The 25,558-nt window shown below is 44.1% G+C and overlaps 1 protein-coding gene across 2 annotated transcripts in view; it reads right to left on the bottom strand.

Moving 5' to 3' along the window:
- The window catches only part of PLPP4 (phospholipid phosphatase 4), a 224,488-nt gene that overhangs the window by 103,459 nt on the left and 95,471 nt on the right, over positions 1-25,558 (bottom strand). For both annotated transcript variants that reach the window (XR_005779864.1, XM_040437564.1), the window contains exons 2-3: positions 5,117-5,225; positions 3,208-3,298 (exon numbers count right to left, since the gene is read on the bottom strand). Coding sequence is in view for 1 of the 2 variants with exons in the window: in XM_040437564.1 (XP_040293498.1) it covers positions 3,208-3,298; positions 5,117-5,225 (200 nt within the window). In the remaining variant the exon portion in view is untranslated. The remainder of the gene's footprint in view (positions 1-3,207; positions 3,299-5,116; positions 5,226-25,558) is intronic.

The following is a 25,558-nucleotide window of genomic DNA, read 5'->3' as shown; positions in this document are numbered from 1 at the left end:
TTCTGCTCCTCATCATCATCCAATTCGCGCTGAGAAGATGAACTAAGGGTGGTCTGGCTATCACCCTGTGTACTGTCTTCCCCCATTTCCACCTCTTCCACATGCAAAACGCGTCCACCTTAATTGTGAGCAGCGAGCGTTTGAGTAGACACAGAAGTGAGATGGTTACGTTGATAATAGCATTATCGCCGCTCACCATCTGTGTTGATTCCTCAACGTTGTGTAAAACCTCACAGAGGTCAGACATCAATGCCCACTGGTCGCTTATGAAAAGCGGAAGCTGACTGGAAAGGTGACGACCATGTTGTAGCTGGTATTCCACTACTGCCCTCTGCTGTTCACAAAGCCTGGCCAACATGTGAAACGTCGAGATCCAGTGCGTGCTCATGTCGCACAACAGTTGGTGAGCTGGCAATTGCAAGTTCTGCTGCAGTGTTGCCAGACCGGCGGAAGCTGTCAATGACTTGCGGAAATGGGCACACAAGCGGTGCACCTTCATCAAGAGTTCAGGCAAATTGGGGTAGGTTTTGAGAAACCGCTGAACCACTAGGTTGAAAAAGTGGGCTAGGCATGGTATGTGTGTGTGCTTGCCGAGCTCCAAAGCCGCCACCAAGTTACGGCCATTATCAGACATGCCTGGTTCTAGGTTGAGTGGTGAGAGCCACAGCTCAGTCTGGTCCCTTTTACTCTGCCACAGCTCTGCGGTCGTGTGCTCTTTGTCACCTAAGCAGATCAGTTTAAGCACGGCCTGTTGCTTCCCCACTGCAGTGCTACACTGCTTCCAGCTACTGACTGATGTCTGACTGGTGCTTCAAGATGACAATTCAGAGGCGGAAGTGGAGGCGGAGGAGGAGAAGGGGGGATTGCAGCCACTAACGTAAGTGGTGGCGGAAACCCTGATGTAAGTAGAGCCTGCAATCCTTGGCGTCGGTAGCACCTGTGCCATCCCAGGGTACGACACGCTTTGGGCCTCCACAACATTCACCCAGTGTGCCGTCAGGGAAATGTAGCATCCCTGGCCAAAAGCACTTGCCAATGTGTGAGTCATTAAGTGGACCTTCCCAATAACTGCGTTGGTCAGGGCACGGGTGATGTTACGGGACACATGCTGGAGTAAGGCTGGGACTGCACACCGTGAAAAATATTGGCGGCTGGGGACAGACTAACATGGGACAGCCACCGCCATCAGGCTGAAGAAAGCCTCTGTCCACAAGCCTAAATGGCAACATTTCTAGGGCCATCAATTTGGAAAGGTGAGCACTTAGTGCTATGGCCTGTGGGTGGGTGTCTGGGTATTTGCACTTCAGTTCAAAGGCCTGGGGTATAGACATCTGTACGCTGCGCTGGGACACAGAAGTGGATGTGCTAGCTGATGGTGCTTGCGAAGATCCAGGTGCATGGCAGGAGGCATCCGGGCCTGCGTCTTGGACAGGGGATTGGCCAGCATGTAAAACAGGGGAAGAGGAGGTAGTTGTATGACCTGCATACACTGATTGTGGACCCAGGCGTTCGGCCCACCTATTAGGTTGCTTTGATGCCATGTGGCGGATCATGCTGGTTGTGGTGAAGTTGCTAGTGTTCACGCCCCTGCTCATTTTGGCACGGCACAGGTTGCAAATGGCAAATTCTTTTATCGTCCACACTTTCCTCAAAAAAGCGCCAGACTGCGGAACACCTACCCCTTAGCAAAGGAGATTGCCACAAGGGGGTGTTTCGGAGAACAGTTGAGGGCCTGTTTGGTGTGGCCTGCCTTCTCCCTTTTGCCACCCCACTGCCTCTTCCAGCCTGTTGCGGTGCTGCGGATCCCCCTCTTTACTGCTGTCCTCGCTCGGCTTGCCACCTTCCCAGGTTGGGTCAGTGACTTCATCGTCCACCACCTCCTCACTCTGGTTATCCTCCTGACTTGACCTAACAACAACCTCAGTTATTGACAACTGTGTTTCATCCTCATCATGAACCTCTTGAGACACTGATTGCGGTTGACTTATTGGCAACTGTGTCTCATCATTATCATCCACCTCATGAAACACTAATTGCCGTTCCCCACCGTCATCTTCTTGTGACTGTGGATGCTCAAGAGTTTGGGAATCAGGGCACTATATCTCCTCATGTCCCTCTTCAAGTGGACAGGGTGGTGCTTAACCGACTGGAAGCATTATCTGCTGCAATCCAACCGACCACCTGGTCGCACTGGTGTGACTTCGAGAGAGGTGTCCTGTGCCACCCTGCAAACTGGGACATGAAGCTAGGTATCATGGATGAGTGTGTTTCTTGTGCTCTGGCAGCAGGCACAATTTCAGCGCGCCCAGGGCCACAGCCTCTGTTTGCACCATCAGCTGCACGGCCACTTCCCCGTCCCTTACTGCTCGCCTTGCGCATATTAAATGGTATATATGCTTGCAAGTATGTCACATGTACAGTAGTGCAGGTTTTGTAAGTGTATGCGCAAATAAAGTACACCGAATGTCTCATCTTTTTAGGATGCTCACACGTTAAACAGGAGATGTAGCACAGATAATGTCGCTGTCCACAGCGTCCATGAAAAAAGTACACTGAATGTCACAGATAATTTTAGGATGCGCAGATTTTATACAGGAGGTATAGCGCAAGAAATGTCACTGTCACCAGCAGCTAATAAAAAAATTACACTGAATGAATGTCCCTGATATTTAGGATGCGCAAACGTTATACAGGAGGTATAGTGCAAGTAATGTCGCTGTCACCAGCGGCTAATAAAAAATTACACTGAATTATTGTCACTGATATTTGGGATGCGCAAACGTTATACAGGAGATGTAGCGCTGGTAATGTCGCTGTCATCAGCGGCCAAACAATTGCGCTGAATGTCACAGATATTTAGGCTGCGCAAATGTAAAATAAAAGATGTAGCAGAGGTTGTGTCAGAAGCGGCACTAACAATTCCACGCAATTTAGCGCAGGTTGCGCTAATAATTATATTGCTGCCAGATACAACAATAGTCCTTAAAAGGCCAAACACCACGATGTGCCGAGCATCGCGATGCTCGTGTAAAATTAGTGTTCGGCAGAGCATGCTCGCCCAACACTATTAAAAAGTTAAATCTATATGTAATGTAATTTAGAGCCATAGCGATGCACTGAACTCCTAGTTTTCCAACTCTTCAGATGACCCCTGCTAAGACAAGTGCGCTTATACATGAAATTACATAGGCTTTAAATGTTGCTTACCCAAACAAGCTTCTTTAATCTCGGTTCTGTCCGTTCGCTGGATAATTTTCACCACAAAAATGACAGCCAGTGGTGTCAGGAATGAAATGGCCTGCACAAAGTGGAACAAGTGTAAAGTTCATAGGGCAACAAGTCAACAAATAAAAACAATAATTAAATGGGCAAAGATTTTTTTTAAGCCCCATTCACACTAGCATCATGACTTCAATTTAAAATGGAACCATGACCTCTATCGCAGATCTGTTTTCTGATGAATCCTATGGGAGCCCACTGACATTAATGAGGTCCATTGGTAGTTTTGATCATTTTAAGGGAAAGTAATTGGGACAGGCTGCTCTATTCTTTCCATCTTACATATTGGAAAACTGGTTGAAAACCCTGATAAATCCGCAGAGTATGAACAGAGCCTTACTCATACAGACAAATTAAAACAAAAACTTTATAAAGGCGGTCCAGGACTTAATTCATGCTTTTTTGGGTGTTGATAAAAAGTTTTGCAGCTTACCAATTAAATGTTAAGGAAAAAAACTCAAGACAACCCTTTTATGTTAGTGAACTTCTTTCCCCCAGAGTGATAATGTCCCCTTTTGAGCCTCAAGATAATAATAAAAACTTATACTTACCTCCTAATCCATACACAAATTCAGGGCATTAATGCTCTGCCCCTGGGAATGCCCAAAACCCGACCAAGAATGCCCACTTATGTGTGATGCTTAAATAAGCCCCTCAAATTTTTTGACTCAGGACAGCCCAAATTTACCAGGATTGTCTCTGAAAATTACTGACAATCACTACAAATTTGGTATCATAATAAACTATGCATACACTGTGGTGCTCACCTGTTGCAATGCGCTACTGGAAGCAGCTGCCCACATTCTCATGCTGCTCTGCTCCTCCAAGGACTCTTTCTTGCCTGTTTCACTGTGAGGCAGCTACTCACCCCGTTGCTCTGTCCAGTATCCACCTGCCGAACAGGCCTCATGTTCCTAACATCACAGCATCACTCTCTGCTGGCCCCTGACTCATCTTTATGGGGAAGGAGAGCGGTATTGGTTCCTATATCCCTTGTCCTTCTCAACAATACCTATACCATGCAAGTGGGGGTAGGGGACACTCTCCTGAAAATAACCTGGTGTAAGTGCACCATTTGCCCTGCGTTTAAAGCAGTCCTGCTTTCTATAATTCTCCCCCCTGCCAGGGGGAAGAGGGATCAGGGAACTCCCATGATTTACAGTATAGGATGTGCGTAAATACCCAAGATAGGAAATTATGGTGGGCTGAACTCACCACTAGAGGGAGCTAAGGAACAATATTATAGACTTGAATGCAGTCATGTGTAAATCTGTCTTCATTAAAGGGGTTGTGTCACTTCATTTATTATGTAGATAAAGTCAATACAAGGTACTTACTAATGTATTGTGATTGTCCATATTACTTACTTTGCTGGCCTGATTCATTTTTCCATCACATTATACACTGCTTGTATCCATGGTTACGACCACCCTGCAATCCATCAGCGATGGCCATGCTTAAACACTATAAAAAAAAGCACCAGCCTATGTGCACACCCATGTTCCTGGCTACCAGAGAGGCTGGCACTTTTTCCTACTTTGTGCAAGCATGACCACTGCTGCTGGATTGCAGAGTGGTCGTAACTATGAAAACAAGCAGTGTATAATTTGAGGGAAAAAATGAATCCAGCCAGCAAAGGAAGCAATATGGACAATCACAATACATTAGTAAGTGCCTTGTATTAACTTTCTCTACATGATAAATACCACTTGCCGAAGTGAGACAACCCCTTTAACTTCCCCTAAAGTGGATGCAGACAGAAAGAATATAACAAAACCAACCCGAAATTTGAACAAAAACTTTTAAGATTCTTTCATTTTATTAGTGTCTAACTTACAAACATCAGCCGTGTAGGTATGTTGTCTGATTGTACCAGGGGATTTTTATACAGCCAGATCTCTTCTGGTTGGATAACACGCTGGAAAGGATCCAAAAACTCTGTAAACCTAATAAGAAGAACACTGGTTTAGTTTACAATTATCAAAAATGTCATAGCTAACACATATACACATTAGAAATGAGTCTACATTGTCACACATATTATTTGGTTCATTGTTTAAACTGTTGAGAGCACATATTTTACACTGTACTCTATCTTTTTTTTGTCATAAATCTTTTTATTACGAGTCAAAGGTTTTACAGCAGAATAGCGGTAAACAAGCAACTACAGCCATACAATCAGATGTATTTTTAGAGTTAAGCATATTCATTCTATCCTTTGAATTTTTTTTTATAGACAACTGCCATGAGGTGAGGTGAACATCATGCAAATGACTCAAACAAAAAGTAAAGGTTGTTAAGTCAGGGAAAGATGAGAAAAGGTATAGGAGGGTAAGGGAGGGAGGGCAGGGGGAACTAGCTAAATCAACCAAACACTCATTGAGTCAGTAGATATATTCAAACTGTCAATAGCTGGATACCATGCACATCCACTGTTAATGTGATAAAAGAAAAACATTAAGAAGAAAGGACAATAAACAAGCATTCAGAGAAACACAGGTCATATCTTGCTGAGATTCTGCAGGGTTCCCATAATGCATGAAAGGCAGAGTGTTTCCTGTTAGCCCAACTAGCCAGTTCCTCAAGTCTATAAACCTGATCAACTCTACCATGTAAACAGATACAAACATGTAAATAGATAGAGTGCAGGGGTCTAACCATTTAAGAGGCACTAGAAGCTTAGCAGTTTGAATTAGCTGAGTGACCAAGTTCGTCCATGATGGTTGCCACTTTGTATCTGACAGCCATTGGACAACAGATTCCAGGGTTATAGGTCTTCTGAATAGCATTTTCAATCCCCCTCCAAAAATCCCTAATTTTGGGACAGAACCAAAATATATGGCCCATAGATCCTCTCTCGACTTTACATCTCCAGCAGACATCTTCAGTGGTTACACCCAATTTCTTAAGGACTATTGGAGTTTTCTACCACCACATCATTATTTTATAAGAATTCTCCTGAATTCAAATACATCTTGAAAATCCATGAGAATGTTAATGGATGGTCTCAATTTCAGGTTCTGAAAAATATTGTAACAAATCAGATTCCTACCCTCTAATATTTGCTGGTGTGCCACTAACGTGGTCTGAAATAAAGTGTTTATAAAACAATGATATTAATTTAAATGGGAGCTGAGGCCCTGTGAGTCGTGATTCAAACCAGGTAGGGCCAGGGGGATCAGGGTACCTTTTGCGAAACACTTCAAACAAGTAGCAGAGATTGGCCTTTTGTATGAAATCAGAGGCGGATGAATCACTGGGATATATAAAGGAAAAATCTTGGTGAGAATTCAACTGTTTCAAAAAATCTCCTACTTTTAACATACCACAGTGATTCCAACCTGGGGGAACATCCTGTATATTCGGAGATATAAAAAAGGATATAAATTTAGCAGGCATTAAAAGGGATGGGACATTCAGTAAATTGCGTTTGGAGTTGATAGATTGAATAACTCTAATTCACACCCTCCATTAGTGTGTTAGATAGAGAGCTAGTATAAGAGATACCCTAGAACACTACCCACATTAAAAGGGGACATAGACACCCTCTCACAGTCCAAACACAAAGTGTAAAAATGCGGTTCAACCAGTTGAAGCCAAGGATGGAAGAATAAGTCTTGAATAGGCCAGTCTCGGCCTCTTACCTTTCCATTAAAGGTTATAAATAGAGAGCACACTTGTAACAAACTTACCTGTCCGGGCTACAGCGGTGCAATCCTCAGCCTCAGCAGGGCCGCTGCTGAGCCACCCCCTTGGTGATGCCTCTGCATTAGTGTTGAGCGAGCATGCTCAGCCGAACACCAGTTCGGCTCGAGCATCGCTATGCTTGGCACATTGCGGAGTTCGGCCGAGTCAGTGTATTTAAATCTATTTTATGGAAACTGGAGGCAACTGCATGCATTTTATGGAAACTGGGGGCAACTGCATGCATTTTATGGAAACTGGGGGCAACTGTATGCATTTTATGTACATTGGGGGCAACTGTAGGCATTTTATGGAAACTGCGGGCAACTGCATGCATTTTATTGAAACTGGGGGCAACTGTATGCATTTTATGTACACTGGGGGCAACTGCATGCATTTTATGGAAACTGGGGGCAACTGCATGCATTTTATGGAAACTGGGGGCAACTGCATGCATTTTATGGAAACTGGGGGCAACTGCATGCATTTTATGGAAACTGGGGGCAACTGTATGCATTTTATGTACATTGGGGGCAACTGTATGCATTTTATGGAAACTGCGGGCAACTGCATGCATTTTATGGAAACTGGGGGCAACTGTATGCATTTTATGGAAACTGGGGGCAGCTGTATGAATTGTATGGACACTGGGGGCCACTATATGAATTGTATGGACATTGGGGTCAACTATATGAATTGTATGGACACTGGGGGCAAATATATGAATTTTATGGACACTGGGGGCAACTATATAAAATGGATGGACACTGGGGGCAACTATATGAATTTTATTGAAACTGGGGGCAAGTTTATGAATTGTATGGAAAACCATAAAATGTAGCAGAGCTAATCGTGTTGCAAGCATCCACAGGGATAGCAGGAGAGTGGATTAGCAAGGTATGACAGAGAAAAGTGGAAATCTAGATGACATGGGGGGAGGGGAATACACTGATATATAGAAAAGTTGGATATGAATGTTATTACTCAATTTAGTACAGCTATAATGGTAAGAATACAGCATCTCTGCTGTTCAGTGGTTGTTTTAGGGGAGTAAAAAACAAAAATCATATTTATACAAGGTGTCATGTATTTGTGGTGTAGTAAATTACAGTTTTTGATGCACAGATATAGTGTTGAATATATTTGGAAAGTTTTATGTGTGGATAGTATTCAGGACATCAAAATGCAACTCTCTAAGATCATTTAGCATTGCTTGCTGAGTGATAGCAATCCACACCAGGAGAGATAAGCTTCACAGACACTGCCGGGAGCCAGTGAGCCTGATGAGTCATTGTCTTCATATGAACGAGCACTCAGGAATCAGCTTTCAGTGTGATGTCATAAGGAGGTGTGGCCGGCCTTCACTCTAGCTGCCTAAGCCCGCCCAGCTTTATCTGCAGAGAAGTTACCAGCAGAGTGACTGCAGGTGAGGCTGATTTAGCAAAGTGGGAAAACCCCTTTAACATTCTGGGCTATATATAATCATACTTCTGATATATATGAATGCATAATATGTGGGAAACGACTACTGATGTTTTAGTTATAATATATTTACATATATTATATTATATATTTTAAATATATAATAATATGTGTAAATATATTCTGGTTAAAAAGGTGTGCATATGGCGAGGCTCACGAGGAAGACATGATTCTGTGAGCTCCGCACCGCACGCCGACTTACCCTCACTTTAGCGCCTGAACCAGGCTCCTATACGCCTGCAAGTATATGCATCAGACCCCTAAGATGCCCCGCTCCAAGGGGAGGTCGAAAATACCCGGTACACCCGCTCCTTCACAGACCTTACCGGAACTCTTCCGGCAGACAAGGCACACTGCCATGGCGGACGCCGCCGCTGATCCACCGAGCCCCGTCTCCTCTTCTGAAGGTGAGCCAACTCCGGACATCAGCGACCATAATGTGGGTCAAGAAGACCTTTACAAGAACATTGCAGCATTGTTCCGGTCTGAATTGTCCCAGGCGGTCACGGAATTTTCCCGCCAGATCCACGATCTAGGGAACAGAGTCTCTGACCTAGAGACACGCACGGATGACATCTCAGACGCCATAGGCCGCAATAGGGATGATGTTAATTCACATGAGGCCCAACTGGCGGATTTGGAGCTAAAAATTGAAGACCTAGAGAATAGGTCCAGGAGAGGAAATCTACGGGTCAGGGGTCTCCCTGAATCTTATCAAGACCTTCAAGCCACCCTCTCCTCCCTGTTTTCAACGCTCCTACCACAGGAAGAACTCAACTATTTAAAGATGGATCGGGTCCACAGAGCATTAGGGAAACCACGCAGCTCGGACTTACCTCGAGACGTTATCCTTAAATTTCACCATCCTGGGACCCGAGATAAAATATTATTTGCAGCCAGAGGCAACCCGACCCTTCCGGGTCTGCCTCCATCTGTCCACCTATATGCAGACCTTGCTCCATCCACGCTCCGACGAAGGCGGGAAATGAGACCGGTTACTCAAGCTCTCCAAAAGGCCCAGATCAGGTATAGATGGGGCTTCCCTTTTAGCCTGACTTTTCAAGTGAACTCTCGCTCACATACGGTGCGTTCACCGTCTGAAGGGCTGGAAGCACTACAGCGGGCCGGAGTGCAGTGTGAGATAGCATCGCCTCCCAGCCCCGCTCCGCTACCGCAGCGACCAGCAAGAGTTTGGACCTTGGTCACTCCAACATCCTCTAGATCGGGCAGACAGAAGACCTCTTGATTTTTATATCTTCTCCTCATACCTAGCACACTGATGAGGTCTCTAGATCCACTTGGATCCGTTTTCTTATTTGTCTATCGACATCTGTTAAGTTTATACAGTTTAGGCTAACCTTTTTTCTTATAGGGTATCGGCATGTGGACTTTCATGTTGACCTTAACCATGTGTTTATGTGGAGGGATGAGGCAGACCAAAGTTTGGCTGTTTCCCCTACCGCATCTACCAACCAAACAGGTTGTAAGTTATGGGCCCCAAAGCCCTTTATGTTACTTTTTGCTGTTTTATACCCATTTTTATGTTGTTCACCATTTTGAGGCATTGCATATGTACACGACTATGGCGGATGTTGTTGTTCGGACAACTGGGGGGGCGGTGTGGCTGGAGGCGGATGAGGTATGGCGCGTTCAGGCTTCTCCTCTAACCTTTCAAGATGTATAAAATATTAACCCATAACGTTAGGGGATTTAATTCTCCTAGGAAGAGGAAAACCGCATTTTCTTCATATCTTAAACACGCGCCAGATGTCATCTGCCTTCAGGAGACTCATTTCTCACACACCTCCCACCCTAAATATCTTCATGCTCAGTACTCGAGATATTACTCGTCCACTTACCTCTCTAAAAGCAGGGGTGCGGTAATACTTTTGAGAAATTCCTTCCCCATGACTGTTACCTATACCAATATTGACCTGGAGGGAAGGTTTGTTATCTTGATGGGGATATACAGAGAAGAAACTGTATGTTTGGTCAATACTTACGCCCCTAATGTTAGACCTATTTCATTCCTAGAGGAAGTAAGTAAAATAGTTGAATCCCTTTCCTACCATAAAATAATTTGGTGCGGTGATTTTAATATTACCATTCACCCTACTTTAGACCGTTCAGTCCCGCAACCTATTCCACGCTCTAAAACTTTATCCGGCAGAATAAACCAACTCCTGCAATCCCTTTCTTTGGCCGACACATGGAGGGAACATAACGGCTCTCAAAGGAGCTATACATATTACTCCCCTGCTCATCAGGTATACTCCCGTATTGACTTGATCCTTGCCTCTTCATCCAGTCTCCCTAACCTATCTTATTCCAGGCATATTATATCACCCTGGTCAGACCACGATATGGTCCTTACAGCTTTCTCAGCATCCCACCAAAACTTTACCAGAGCAGTATGGAGACTCAATGAATCCATTTTGACACAACCTACAATTCTTTCCCAATTGCAAGAGGATGTTTCCCACTTCTTTGCGGACAATGCTACCCCTGATATGGACCCCATGAATCTTTGGCTTACACATAAAGCTTTTATGAGGGGTAAGTTGATCAGTATAGCATCCAGACGTAAAAAAGAACGTACACAGACTCAAACTAACCTGGAGTTTAAACTTAATAGACTTGTATGGGCACACCAAAAGAACCCATCTTTATACCTCCTAAAAGCCATTAAAGATGTGAAACAGCAGCTAAATATGATACTTACTAATAATACTGAGAAAGCCCTCCGCTGGACAAGTTCTTTTTATTATAGGTACGCTAACAAGCCTGACAGACTACTTGCCAGTCAACTAAAAGCGAGACAAAAAACTAATCAGGTTTTTCAGATCCGTACTAGGCCTGACCATGTAACTTCCCACCCAGATATTATTTATAAAACTTTCCATAAATATTATGAGCTTCTCTATACTCCACCAGGGGGGGATACTGTTCCTCAGATAGATGAATTTATGTCATCGACTAGACTTCCTATTCTATCCCCAGAGGCGCAGTCTGAATTAAGCAAGCCAATTTCGACAGACGAGGTGACATTTGCCATTAAGTCCCTTAAACTTGGAAAAGCCCCAGGCCCCGACGGGTATACTGCTCTTTATTATAAAAAATTGGCTCCACTACTTATCCCTCACATTACTAACATATGCAACCAGCTTATGCAGGGAGCCCCACCCCCGGAAGAGTTTCTTAAAGCGTCCATTACGGTCATCCCTAAGCCTAATAAGGACCCTTTGCTTACAACTAACTTCAGACCAATTTCTCTATTGAATATTGACAACAAGCTCTTTACATCAATATTAGCTAACAGACTTAACAGGTTCATTCCAGACCTCATACATAGAGACCAAGTGGGATTCATCCCTGGGAGGGAAGCCCCTGACAACATAAGAAAAATATTGAACATAATACACTCATCTCAGAAGCAAAAGATCCCGCTTGCGCTCCTGGCACTGGATATTGAAAAGGCCTTTGACACAGTTACCTGGCCATACTTATATAAGGTCCTTACAGTAATAGGTGTTAGGGGACCCTTTCTTAGGGCTATCCAAGCTCTCTACTCCAACCCTAAAGCCAATCTCAAACTCCCGACCACTCTATCCCAACCCATTCATATAGGGAGGGGAACGCGTCAAGGTTGCCCCCTATCCCCAGCACTTTTTGCCTTGGCCATTGAACCCTTAGCGGCCCGTATTAGAGCACACAAAGACATTACAGGCTTCTCGATTGGGGCCACTGAGCACAAGTTGAGTCTGTTCGCTGATGACTTAATGCTATCAATTACTAACCCTATTATCTCCTTCCCTTCACTACTAAAACTGCTTGACTCTTTTTCCAAAGCATCGGGCCTAACAATAAACCACACCAAATCTGAACTAATGCTTTGTAATACACCAGAAACAACAAAAACCTTACTTTTACAAAAATTCCCTTTTCAGTGCAGACCAAGGCACGTCTCCTACCTGGGGGTCTCGATACCGAGTTCACTAGAAGAAACATATAAAATAAATTATCTACCAATGTATCGTAAGATTCGCCAGGATCTAGCGTCATGGCAGAAACTTCCAGTATCATGGGTGGGGAGGATTAACATAATTAGGATGGTTACGCTTCCAAGGTTATTGTACTTATTTAGAGCTCTCCCAGTACCCATCCCACTATCGGACCTGAGATCCCTTCAGGGAGACGTGCTTAGGTTTATATGGGCGAATAAACGTCCTCGAATTGCCAAATCAATTATGTGTAGGCACAAGTCAGTCGGGGGGCTATCTGTCCCAGATATGTCGAAGTATTATAAAGCAGCCAGACTGGCACAAATGTTCTTAACCCACCTAGATCCAAAACTACATCCCCTGTGGATTGAAATGGAGGCCTCCAGTCTCTCTCCATATTCCTGGAGAGCTTTGATCTGGAATGTTGGTAGTATCCCGCGTACTATTAAGTCTATTTCACCTTTAACATACTACTCATTACTCCTGTGGAGATCGGTTAGATTCAAGAGTAATCTTCAATCCAAACCCACCCCTCTAGCTCACTTACTAGGGAACCCGCAGTTCACCCCGGGTCTCCAACATCGCAACTTTTCATGGTGGATGAGCAATCAATTATGTATACTTCATAAATTCTTATCTAGAGGTAAATTGTTAACAATTGACAGCTTCAAGGAGATGCACTCCCCTCCACCCGAAGAGAATTTGCGTTTGAACCAAGTATTCTCCTTCTTGAAGTCATTGCAAATAGCGGATAGGAATATCTCATTCTCCCCATTTGAAAGATCAGTCACATATTCCCTTTATAGGCAGGGGCTATTATCTCGTATCTATGGCTTACTCTGTCAAAAACCCGAAGAGGTTAAACTACCTTACATGAAGGCCTGGGAGGAGGACATGCAACTGGAATCCTCGTTCCCCAAATGGTATCAGAGATCGCAGACCCTTACAAAAGGATCATGGCAGGTCACACTAGCTGAAACCTCAATTAAAATACTCCACAGAACCTATATGGTTCCTACTAGACTCAATCGTATGTACCCAGAGGTTTCCCCAAATTGCTTTAGAGGTTGTGAAGAAGAGGGGTCTATGATCCACATTTGGTGGACTTGCCCAATCGTTAGAAGGCTATGGGCCCAAACAACTGCACTATTGTCTACAGTTTTACAATGTGATTACCCTACATCACTTCCCTTATGCTTATTGGGCGATAAACCACATTGGCTGACATTCGCCAAGTTTAAACTTTCCCAACACATATTGATGGCCACCAGGATCCACATAGCTTTTAAGTGGCGTACTGATGTACTTTGCTTTCAGATGGTCCTTGATAGGATTAACAAAATTCTTCAAGGTGAAAAATTATCTGCCATACGTACTGATACATTCTGTTCATTTGAAAGGGTTTGGGAGCCTTGGCTGTCCTCCTCCTATGCCCCAGATATACGCTATAGTATTTCTTTATAAACCCCCGTGTCAAACATTACTCGATGTATGGACCTTTATCTGTTACATGATGCCCTCAATAGGGCCTGATAGAACTTCATCTGCGATGAATATATCGAATCTTGAACAAACATGTATATGCCTTAAACATTAATTATTGTTTCTGTACTTTATTTAAAAGACTTTGTTTTGTATGTCTTTTTTCTGTTTAAATTTCTCAAAAACCAAATAAATGATTTTTGAAACTAAAAAGGTGTGCATATATATATATATATATATATATATATATATATATATGTTTAAATTAAGTTTAGCCTCTATTTCTGAAAAAAATTGTGACAGGATTTGAACTCACAGCTTCTGCATCACAGCCCAGAACTTTAACCACTACACTATATAGCTGCATAGCCAGTCACTAAAAAAAAAAAAAAAATAGGAGACTTCTACTGTATAGGTCTCAGTAGAAGTAGAGTACAGTAGAAGTCTCATACTTTTTTTTTTTTTTTTGTAACTGGCTATGCAGCTATTATAGCTGAGTGGTTAAATGCCTTGCCTCTAATACAAAAGGTTGTGAGTTTGAATCCCAGCAGAAACTTTTCTGAAATACAGGCTAAATTAGATTTAAAAGCACTGACTCCAAATATGGACATAGCTATATATCGAGTCAGAGCAGGGACTTCTAAGCCAAACTAGAGTCCTGACACCATACCCTCTTCAGAGCAGGGGGTGCCTGGGGTTCTACCATTGACTTCCATTGGGCTCGGGTGCTCGGTAGAACACCCGAGCATCGCAAAGTGTTCTACTTGAGCACTTTGGTGCTCAAACAACACTACTCTGCATCCTTAGCTACAGGATGAAATGCTCTTTTTCTCCACGGAGCTTGTGTGTGCTGGGAGAGATTAGCAGGGGAATGATTGCTTAGCTGCTCTATTACTGTGTGCTAGTGTTTCTAACTAATGGAGCGCCGAGTGATGGACCTATCAGGTTCTGATCCAGGGACTTGCCACTCTATTTAAATCCTTTTCTTGCCAGTCTCAGTGATAGTATTTGTTTCACTCACTAGCTAGGTGTCTTGTTACCCGTTACCTCATTGCTGATTGATTCCTCTGTGTCTCTGACCCCAGATTGTCTTCTGACCACTCCATGGGCAGGATATACTTTTTTTAGGAGACTCTTTCTCCCCATCCATGACACAAAAGGAATGGTCAAAGAATTTAGTTGTGTCTTTATTTTATTTAACAAAGGAGGATAATTAGCCTTATAGAGCAAAGGCAGGTGATTAATAAACTGCACTCCTAAATACTTGATTTGAGACTGTTGCCACTTAAAAGGGACTGTATTGTAAGGGTATTTTTAAGTGACTGATTAGTTCTCCCCTTTAATTCTGTTTAATACTCTGTGTAATAGTTTAAGTTTCCCTTGTAATGAAGTGGGTTAGAGATAGTACCCATCCCCAATTGTGCTGATAAGACCACATTCCTGAGTGATCTCAGAGACATGCTGCTGCACACTGGAGGAGGGTCTAACAGGTAAAAACATTATGACACACATTCACTTGGCAGACTCTACCAGGCTCTCCATTCTAGGTAGAATGTGAGTATGATTGCCCTATCTCTCTTGTACACCTTGGGGTGTTGATCGTGTGTTATAACGGGGTAGACAGCCATGGGTTATAGCATGATCGACGGAGTCTCCACCCCATTTAGGCTAGCGATTTTTTTTACTTTTTATTATTCTGTATGTGATTTCTTTGTGCAATCGTATATTTAATCACTTATTAAATATATTTTTTCACTTTACGTTACAAATGGTGGCAGCAAAGGTGGGATTTGAGCAAATGACTATGCTTACAGTTGACTCCTCAAAACAGCTAGGGCAGCGCTAAAGCCCGCCCTTCAGAGCCGGTGACGTCACCGAACACACTGCTGGGCAGAAGTTTCCGCCTGGCAGTGTGTTATTGAAAAAAAAAGAGACCTTGCCCTGCGCAATTTAGCGCAGGGCAAGGGAGAGCATCGGAGCATGAGATGCTCCGATGCTAGCCTCAGGGGGGCTGCCTGGGTGAAAATAAGGGTATGTCCGGGTTCAGCTCTGAACCCGGACAACCCTATTAAGAGACATATGGTGTGCTAAGCAATCATTCCTTAGATAAGAGATGTTGGCAATGCAAAAGTCACTGGTTTGGATTGGAGGGGGTATGAAGTATCAGACAGAGGAGTAACCATGTTGTGTTTAGTAAGTGATGTGATATGTGTAATAACATTTTACAAGACACAGAAAGGTTAAGCTAATTTAATAATTTTTGTTTCTTCTTTCCCAAGGAGCTGATTGTAATGTGGGAACCCAGCCTTAAAGGAAAATTATTATATATGTGCAACACTCATTTAGACCACGTGGCATATAAGATGATTTGGGTTTATGATTTTAACTTGTATGCTGTCTTGCTATAAGATTTTGATTGATTTTAGAGTAAAGACCAGAAGGCATTGGAAAGAATGGCAGAACAGCAACAGAGATCATCAGCAATTCTGGGTGTGGTGTGTCTACAGTAAAGCTGTATTTGTTTGTGCTGCAAGTTTCAGGAACTTAAACAGAAAGTTGTGTAGCTGGTATGACTGTCATAAATCATTCTGTGGAATGTGAATGGGTGTAGCTTTAAGTCATAGTAGTCCTTGAATATGTGTGAAGTGAAGACTGATGGATGCTTAGCAGAGTTGTGTGTGCAGTATGTACTGCAGGAATAAGGGTGTGGTTATGAGCTGTTTGTGAATATGAATAAATGATGCTGCAGCAAGAATTAACAAATTAAAAAAAATGAAAATGTGTATGCAGTACGATATTTTTTTTTCAACCACCTCCCGTCCGCCTATAGACTATAAACGTCCAGGAGGTGGTTCTCTATCTCCTAATGGACGTTTTAAAACGTCCTTTCAGAGATCGCAGCTGCACACTAATCGTGCAGCTGCTGATCGGGTTGCCCGCTGTCAGTGACAGCAGGGCAACCCTTAGAGAAGGCAGGGACAGTTCCCAGGTGTCCCTGCCTTCTAGATTGCTGTATACACAGCGGTTATGTGATCGCCGGGACCGGAGAGTGCAGGAGCTGTGTGAGGTCTTTCAGAGACCTCGATCAGCCCTGCAATGAGGCTGTACAGCGCTGTATTGCACTGTACAGCCTCTCTGGGGGGTTACTATGTCAGCCCCAGTTACAGGAGAAATCAACAGTGGGAAAAAAAAATTAAAAAATGAAGTAAATGTCCCTCAGAGGTCTTGAATGACCTTATGGGGGACGCAAAGTGTAAAAAAAAAAATAATAAAATAAAGTAAAAAAAAATAAAAATTAAATAAAGGTTTCACATGTAAAAAAATAATTTGCCCTGTAAGGAATAAAAAGAAATAATTTAAAAATAGAAAAAATAAAATAAAATAGACATATTTGGTATTGCTGCGTCCGTGACGGTCGGCTCTATAAATATATATCACATGATCGACCCAGTCCGAAAAACACCATAAAATTTTGTCACCTTACATCACAAAAGGTGCAATACCAAGTGATCAAAAAGGCGTATGTCCCACAAAATGGTACCAATAAAGCCATCACCTTATCCCGCAAAAAATGAGCCCATACATAAGAAAATCGCTCAAAAAATAAAAAACCTATAGCTCTCAGAACTAAAACATCATTTTTTTGGTTTCAAAAATGCTATTATTGTGTTAAAGTGAATTTTTTTTAAAAAAAGTATACATATTAGGTATTGCCATGTCCATAACGATCTGCTCTATAAAAATGTCACTTGACCGAACCCCTCAGGTGAACGCTGTAAAAATAAATAAATTAAAACTGTGCTAAAACAACCAATTTTTTTGTCACCTTGCCCCATAAAGTGTTTTTAATGAATGATCAAAAAAATCATATGTACCCAAAAACAGTACTAATAAAACTGTCACCTTATTCCCTAGTTTCCAAAATGGGGTCACTTCTTGGGAGTTTCTACTGTAAGGGTGCATCAGGGGGGCTTCAAACGGGACATGGCATCTTAAAACCATGTGGCACTCCTTTTCTTCTGCGCCCTGCCGTGTGCTAATACAGCAGTTTATAACCACATGTGGGGTGTTTCTGTAAACCGCAGAATCTGGGTAATAAATATTGAGTTTTGTTTGGCTGTTAACCATCGATGTGTTAAAGAAAAAAATGGATTAAAATGGAAAATCTGCCAAAAAAGTGAAATTTAAAATTTTGATCTACATTTTCCTTTAATTCTTGTGGAACTCCCAAAGGGTTAACAAAGTTTGTAAAATCGGTTTTAAGTAACTTAAGGGGTGTAGTTTCTACAATGGGGTCATTTATGGGGGTATCCACTATGTAGGCCCCATAAAGTCACTTCAGACCTGAACTGGTCCTTAAAAAGTGGGTTTTGGCAATTTTCTTAAAATTTTTAAGAATTGCTTCTAAACTTCTAAGCCTTCTAACGTCCCCAAAAAATAAAATGACATTTCCAAAATGATGCCAACATAAAGTAGACATATGGGGAATGTTAAGTAATAAATATTTTATGAAGTATCACTTTCTGTTTTAAAAGCAGAGAAATTGACATTTAGAAAATTGCAAATTTTTCAAAATTTTTGGTAAATTTGGGATTTTTTCATAAATAAAGGTGAAATATATTGACTCAAATTTATGACTAACATGAAGTACAATGTGTCACGAGAAAACAATCTCTGAATGACTTGGATAAGTAAAAGTGTTCCAAAGCTATTACCACATAAAGTGAGATATGTCAGATTTTCAAAATTAGGCCTGGTCAGGAAGGGGGAAAATGGCCCGGATGGTAAGTGGTTAATAATATGAGCATTGGGGATTATTTTACTTTTCTTGGAAGATTTTTGGTTTTTATTGGTGCCAAAAGTGTTGATTGAGCTCTACATTTTTTATTTGAAGTCAATCAAACGTTTCCTATGGGCCCTTCATGTGTTCATGTCTGTATTGTCAGATCTGTTTGTTTCGATGTTTGTAGTTACGTGTTATATGTAAAATTTTGTGCTATCACCAGAGATCTGTACTCATGAACAGTTGACACAAGACTGACTGAAAGAGGGAGGATCACACCGTCCGACCGGAAGGGGTGGACTTAGATGACCTAGAGGGGAGGGAGGAGGACAGGGTGGATGTCACAGACAAAGACAGTCCTCGAGCCCATCCCCTAGTTAGAACACACACCCATGAAAGATGATGAGTCCTGTGTTCCTTCAAGAAAAAAAAACTGTCTATTAATTTCCACATTAAGAAAAGCTGGGTACCTCTGTAAACCAAAATGCCAAAGGGTATTAAATGCAGAGTAACACCAAACAGCATTGGGTATCTTAAGAAGGGTCATGAATAAAAATTATTATTGGTTAAAAGATTTGCCTTGAAAAAGATACCCGTGCATTGCTATTGTTTAATGTGTTGAAGTATGAAGACAAAGATCTCTATTACTTGTGAAAATAATATGCATGTTTGTATACAGATAATTAGACAAGGTTCGGGTTTTACCAGTGTATTTTGCTTTGGCAGACGACCTCTATGGTACCGTTGGAAAGAGTAAATACAGTGTTGGACTGACAAAAGTATAAAGGACTTTTGTTTGTTTATTTGATCCATTTGATGCAGGGGTGGAGTGTATTGTAAGGGTATTTTAATTCTGTTTAATACTCTGTGTAATAGTTTATAAGTTTCCCTTGTAATGAAGTGGATTAGAGAGAGTACCCATCCCCCATTGTGCTGATAAGACCACATTTCTGAGTGATCTCAGTGCTGTACACTGGAGGAGGGTCTAACAGGTAAAAACATGATGATACACATTCACTTGGCAGACTCCACCAGGCCCTCTATTTTAGGTAGAATGTGAGTATGATTGCCCTATCTCTCTTGTACACCCTGGGGTGTTGGTCATGTGTTATAATGGGGTAGACATCCATGGGTTATAGCATGATCGGCGGAGTCTCCACCCCATTTAGGCTAGTGATATTTATTAACTTTTTATTATTCTGTATGTGATTTCTTTGTATTATTGTGTATTTAATCACTTATTAAATATATTTATTAAATATAGGCTGCATAAGCTTATTCATTCTCAAATCTTTCGAATTCACTTTACGTTACAGGGACTAGCTGTTAAAGGTGAGCAAGTGTGAAATATTAAGGACCTCCAATTTCACATAATTAATTTAGAAGTTTGATAGTGAGACAAACTTCTCAAACAGATCCATAACATGAGGAAGGGCTTGTATTCTGTTCATTATTAACAGCAAGAGATCATCAACGAATGCTGCACAAGTATATATAGTCTTTCCCACCCTTATACCTGAGATTTGGGAGTCCTCTCTGATGGCCTGTAAAAGGGTCTCCATGGTTAAAATAAACAAAAGGGATAATGGACATCGCTATCTAATGCCATTAGTTATAGGGAAGGCACCAGACAGGGTGCCATTTACTCTGATTCAAGCACTAGGCGTTTGGTAGAGGGACATAACAGCAGAGATAAACAAAGGAAGGAAGCAAAACCTCTCAAGAGTTTTTGATAGAAAGCATCAGTGAATCCTACTGAAGGCATTCTCAGCATCAGTACTGAGAAGGATCAACTGGATTTTGTGTGAGATAGCATATTGCATAACATGTGTCACTCTGAGAATTATGACACCCCTCCATACCAGAATAGAACTTGCCTGTTCTGGGTGTATCAAATGGAGTAGCAAACCTTTAAATCTATTAGCAAGTAGTGATGTCGCGAACATAAAATTTTCCGTTCGCGAACGGTGAACGCGAATTTTCGCAAATGTTCGCGAACGGGCGACCCGGGCGAACCGCCATAGACTTCAATAGGCAGGCGAATTTTAAAACCCACAGGGACTCTTTCTGGCCACAATAGTGATGGAAAAGTTGTTTCAAGGGGACTAACACCTGGACTGTGGCATGCCGGAGGGGGATCCATGGCAAAACTCCCATGGAAAATTACATAGTTGACGCAGAGTCTGGTTTTTAACCATAAAGGGCATAAATCACCTAACATTCCTAAATTGTTTGGAATAACGTGCTTTAAAACTTTAGGTATGATGTTGTATCGATCAGGTAGTGTAAGAGTTACGCCCGCTTCACAGTGACAGACCAAACTCCCCGTTTAACGCACCGCAAACAGTCCATTTGCACAACCGCAAACTCCCCATTTGCACAAGGTTGGATACCAAGCTAGCCATGTCTCGTTCCTTGTCCTCACTAATGTCATTGAAGGTCTCTTCCTCCACCCAGCCACGTAAAACACCAAGGGTCCCCGAAAGGTGACAACAAGCCCCCTGGGACGCCTGCCTTGGTTGGTCTTCCACCTCCTCAAAGCCACCTTCCTCCTCTGACTCCTCTTCTTCAGACTCCTCTCTCTGCGTTGCCTCTCTCTGCATTATTATATGGTGTGTTAAGTAGTACTATTCCTATCAGTTTAATCCCGGTTACGTCCCCTATCAGGGGACGTGTATATGGCATCGATTTTAGGAACGGGGAGATGGAAAAAGATGCTTGGTCAGTCCTCCTACTTCAAATTTGGGGCACTGCGCGTGCAATCTAATGTGCCGCCAGATAGTTGTGGTGTGTTATGTTGTTCTATTCTTATCAGTTTAATCCCTGTTACGTCCCCCTGGATCGCCTCAGACTCAACCAGCTTGTATGGTAAAAGCTGGCGGGCTAAGAGTTCAGACAAGCCAGCTGTCAGACGCCGGGCAAGGGGGTGACTTTGTGACATTGGCTTCTTATGCTCAAACATGTCCTTGACAGACACCTGACTGTGGGCAGATGAGCAGGAACTGCTCAAGGCGAGAGACGGAGTGGCGGATGGTTGAGAGGGGGCAAGGAGGACAGCAGTGGTTGACGTGGCTGAAGATGCTGGACCAGGAGGAGGATGGCGGCTTTGAGTTTGTGTGCTGCTTGTACTCATGTGTTGATCCCATAGGCGTTTGTGATGTGCGATCATGTGCCTTCGCAAAGCAGTTGTACCTAGGTGGGTGTTGGACTTCCCACGACTCGGTTTCTTTTGGCACAGGTTGCAAATGGCATCGCTGTTGTCAGAGGCAGACACACAAAAAAAATGCCACACTGCTGAGCTCTGCAATGATGGCATTCTGGTGGTGGCAACAGCATGCGTTGATTGGCGTGCTGTCTGGCTGACTCCGGGTGCTGATGCATGCTGTCTGACTGTGCCACTAGCTCCTTGCGACGACCTCCCCCTGCTTCCAACTCATCTCCTCCTCCTCTCTGTCTCCTCATCAGAACTTTCCCCCTGTTCTTCTTCTCTTCAAGCGGGCACCCACGTGACATCCATGGACACATCGTCATCATCAACCGCTTCACTTGTATCTGACAATTCAGCAAAGGAAGCAGCAGCGGGTACAACATCATCATCATCACACCGTATGTCCATGTGTGTAATGCTGCCTGACTGAGACATATCCCTGTTATCTACATCCTCTGGCAATAATGGTTGCGCATCACTCATTTCTTCCAAATGATGTGTAAATAACTCCTCTGACAGATCAAGTGAAGCGGCTGTGGTGCTAGTGTTGGTGGTGGCAGCAGGCAGGTGAGTGGTAACTTGAGAGGTGCCCGAAGCTGAGCTGGAGGAGGATGGTGCGTCAAGGTTCCAAGCGGAAGCTGTAGAAGATTGGGTGTACTGTGTTAGCCAGTCAACTATGTCCTCAGAACTTTTCGAGTTCGGGGTACGTGGCCTCTTAACACTGGGCATTAGTCTAGGGCCAAAGGGAATCACAGCACCACGACGGCCCCTGCGGGGTGGCCTGCCTCTGCCTGTCATTTTTTTTAGATTAGTTAAGTTGCACTATGCGTGCAAGCTACTGTGACACAAGATATGAGTTGCGCTGAAGTGACACTATGCACTGCACTGGGCCTTAAACACACAAACACGTGCAGGCAACTGACTGCTATTTATTAAGCCAAAATCGTTTTTTATTCTTTAAATGGAATTGAATGTGACACCAGATATGAATGGCGCTGGTGACACTGTGCACTGCACTGGGCCTTAAACACACAAACACGTGTGTAACTGACTGCTATTTATTCAGTCAAAATTGTTGTTTTTCTTTAAATGCAATCGAATGTGACACCAGATATGAGTTGCGCTGGTGACACTATGCACTTGCAGGGCTGTGAGCCTGACACACATGCTCAGGGCCGGCCTTTGGGGTGTGCGGGCTGTGCGGCCGCACAGGGCGCCATAGTAACAGGGGCGCTGGGCGGCCGACAGCTCGCAATGTAATCTGCGGCAGGCGAGGCTGTACTTGTGTTCTCCCTCGGGGCGCCCCCTCCATCTCCCCTTCCCCTGTCTGACCTGCCTGCTGCCAATAAGAAGAGAGACAGGAGGAGGAGGGGAGGAGCTGTGGCCACTGCGCCACCAATGAAGAAAACTGACCTGAAATACAAATACAGGAGGCGGGTGCTGGAATCAAATAGCCGGCACCCGACCTCTGTGACAGGGAGCTGCGATCAGCTGCAGTTGAGTTAACCCTTCAGGTGCGGTACCTGAGGGGTTAACTGCCGCTGATCGCAGCTCCCTGTCACAAAGGTCGGGTGCCGGCTATTTGATTCCGGCACCCGCCTCCTGTATTTGTATAAGAAACGTTGGTGGCACAGTGCGCGCCCCCCCAAACACCCCAGTATAAGAAACATAATTGGTGGCTCAGTGCGCCCCCCCCTAGTATAAGAAACGTTGGTGGCACAGTGCGCCCCCCCCCCCAGTATAAGAAACATTGGTGGCTCAGTGGGCAGTGCCAATGAGGGTTAAAAAATAATTTAAAAAAATTAACTCACCTCCTCCAGTTGATCGCGTAGCTGTGGGTCTCCTGTTCTTTCTTCAGGACCTGTGGTGACGTCACTGAGCTCATCACATGACCCATTACCATGGTGATGGATCATGTGATGAGCACAGTGATGTCACCACAGGTCCTTTGACAGGTCATGAAGAAAGAACAGAAGACGATCAATTGGAGGAGGTGAGTTAATTATTTTTTTATTTTTTAACCCTCATTGGCACTGCCCACTGCGCCACCAATGTTTATTATATTGAGGGGGGGCACACTGCGCCACCAATGTTTATTATATTGAGGGGGGGCGCACTGCGCCACCAATGTTTATTATACTGGGGTGTTGGGGGGGCGCACTGCGCCACCAATGTTTGTTATATTGGGGGGGCGCACTGCGCAAATGTTTATTATACTGGGGTGTTGGGGGGGCGCACTGCGCCACCAATGTTTATTATACTGGGGTGTTGGGGGGGCGCACTGCGCCACCAATGTTTATTATACTGGGGTGTGGGGGGGGCGCACTGCGCCACCAATGTTTATTATACTGGGGTGTTGGGGGGGCGCACTGCGCCACCAATGTTTATTATACTGGGGTGTTGGGGGGGGGCGCACTGTGCCTCCAATGTTTATTATATTGGGGGGGCGCACTGCGCACAGCGATGGGTTAGGGAAATTTCACAGCAGAGTGCGCATGCGCTGGGAGCCTCGCCGGCGGTTAGGGTAGGGAAAAATTATGGGCCAGTGCACAGGTGCGGTGATCGGATGGATGTTCTCAGCAGGACACCGGCCGACACTGCGCATGCGCTGGGAGCCTCACGAGCACTGGCCCGTACGTAATTTTTCCCTTCCCTAACCGCTGGTGAGGCTCCCGGTGCATGCGCAGTGTCGGCCGGTGTTCAGCTGAGAACATCCATCCGATCACTGCACCTGCGCACTGGCCCATGGTTTTTCCCTACCCTAACCGCCGGCGAGACTCCTGGCGCATGCGCACTCTGCTGTGAAACTTCCCTAACCTGACGTTGTGCGCCTGCACGGCGCTGCACACCTCCTCACGTCATGTCCGGTGCGACCGGAAGTGACGAGGGTAGGGAAATCTCACGAAGTAGGGAAGTATGACATTACACCGGCCTTTGGGGTGTGTGGGCTGGTAACTACTTGGTTGGATAGTCAGCCAGCCTATGACATGATGCCAGCAACAAGCAGTGTTTTTTTTTTTTTTTTTGGGGGGGGGGGGGGCGCCACAAGGTTAGCTCGCACAGGGCGCCTGGACACCTAAGGCCGGCCCTGCACACGCTGGCAGGCAGGCAACTGCAATTTGATTACACAGGAAAAAAAAAAAAAGCAGACTGATGTTCTAGCCCTAAAAAGGGCTTTTTGGGGTGCTGTCCTTATAGCAGAGCCTAGCTATCAATTTCCCTATTAAATCAGCAGCAGCTACACTGTCCCTCCTCTCACTAAGAATGCAGCTTCCGAATGAATCTAAAATGGATGCTGTCTGGGAGGTGGGAGGGTCTGGGAGGGAGGGTCTGCTGCTGATTGGCTGGAATGTGTCTGCTGACTGTGAGGTACAGGGTCAAAGTTTACTCAATGATGACGAATTGGGGGCGGACCGAACATCGCATATGTTCGCCCGCCACGGCGAACGCGAACAAGCTATGTTCGCCGGGAACTATTCGCCGGCGAACTATTCGGGACATCTCTATTAGCAAGTAGCTTTGCCCAGATTTATAGTCAACATTGAGTAAAGAAATGGGGTGATAGCTGCCACAGTTCTCTGGGTTTTTCTCCCTCCTTTGAAAGGACTGTGCTCAGTGCCTCGATGGACTGTTCAGGAA

The sequence above is a fragment of the Bufo bufo genome, chromosome 6 (genome assembly GCF_905171765.1).
Source record: "Bufo bufo chromosome 6, aBufBuf1.1, whole genome shotgun sequence".
Lineage (NCBI taxonomy): Eukaryota > Metazoa > Chordata > Amphibia > Anura > Bufonidae > Bufo > Bufo bufo.
Note: the sequence above shows the minus strand (reverse complement) of the source record. Positions and strands in the feature narration are given on the sequence as shown.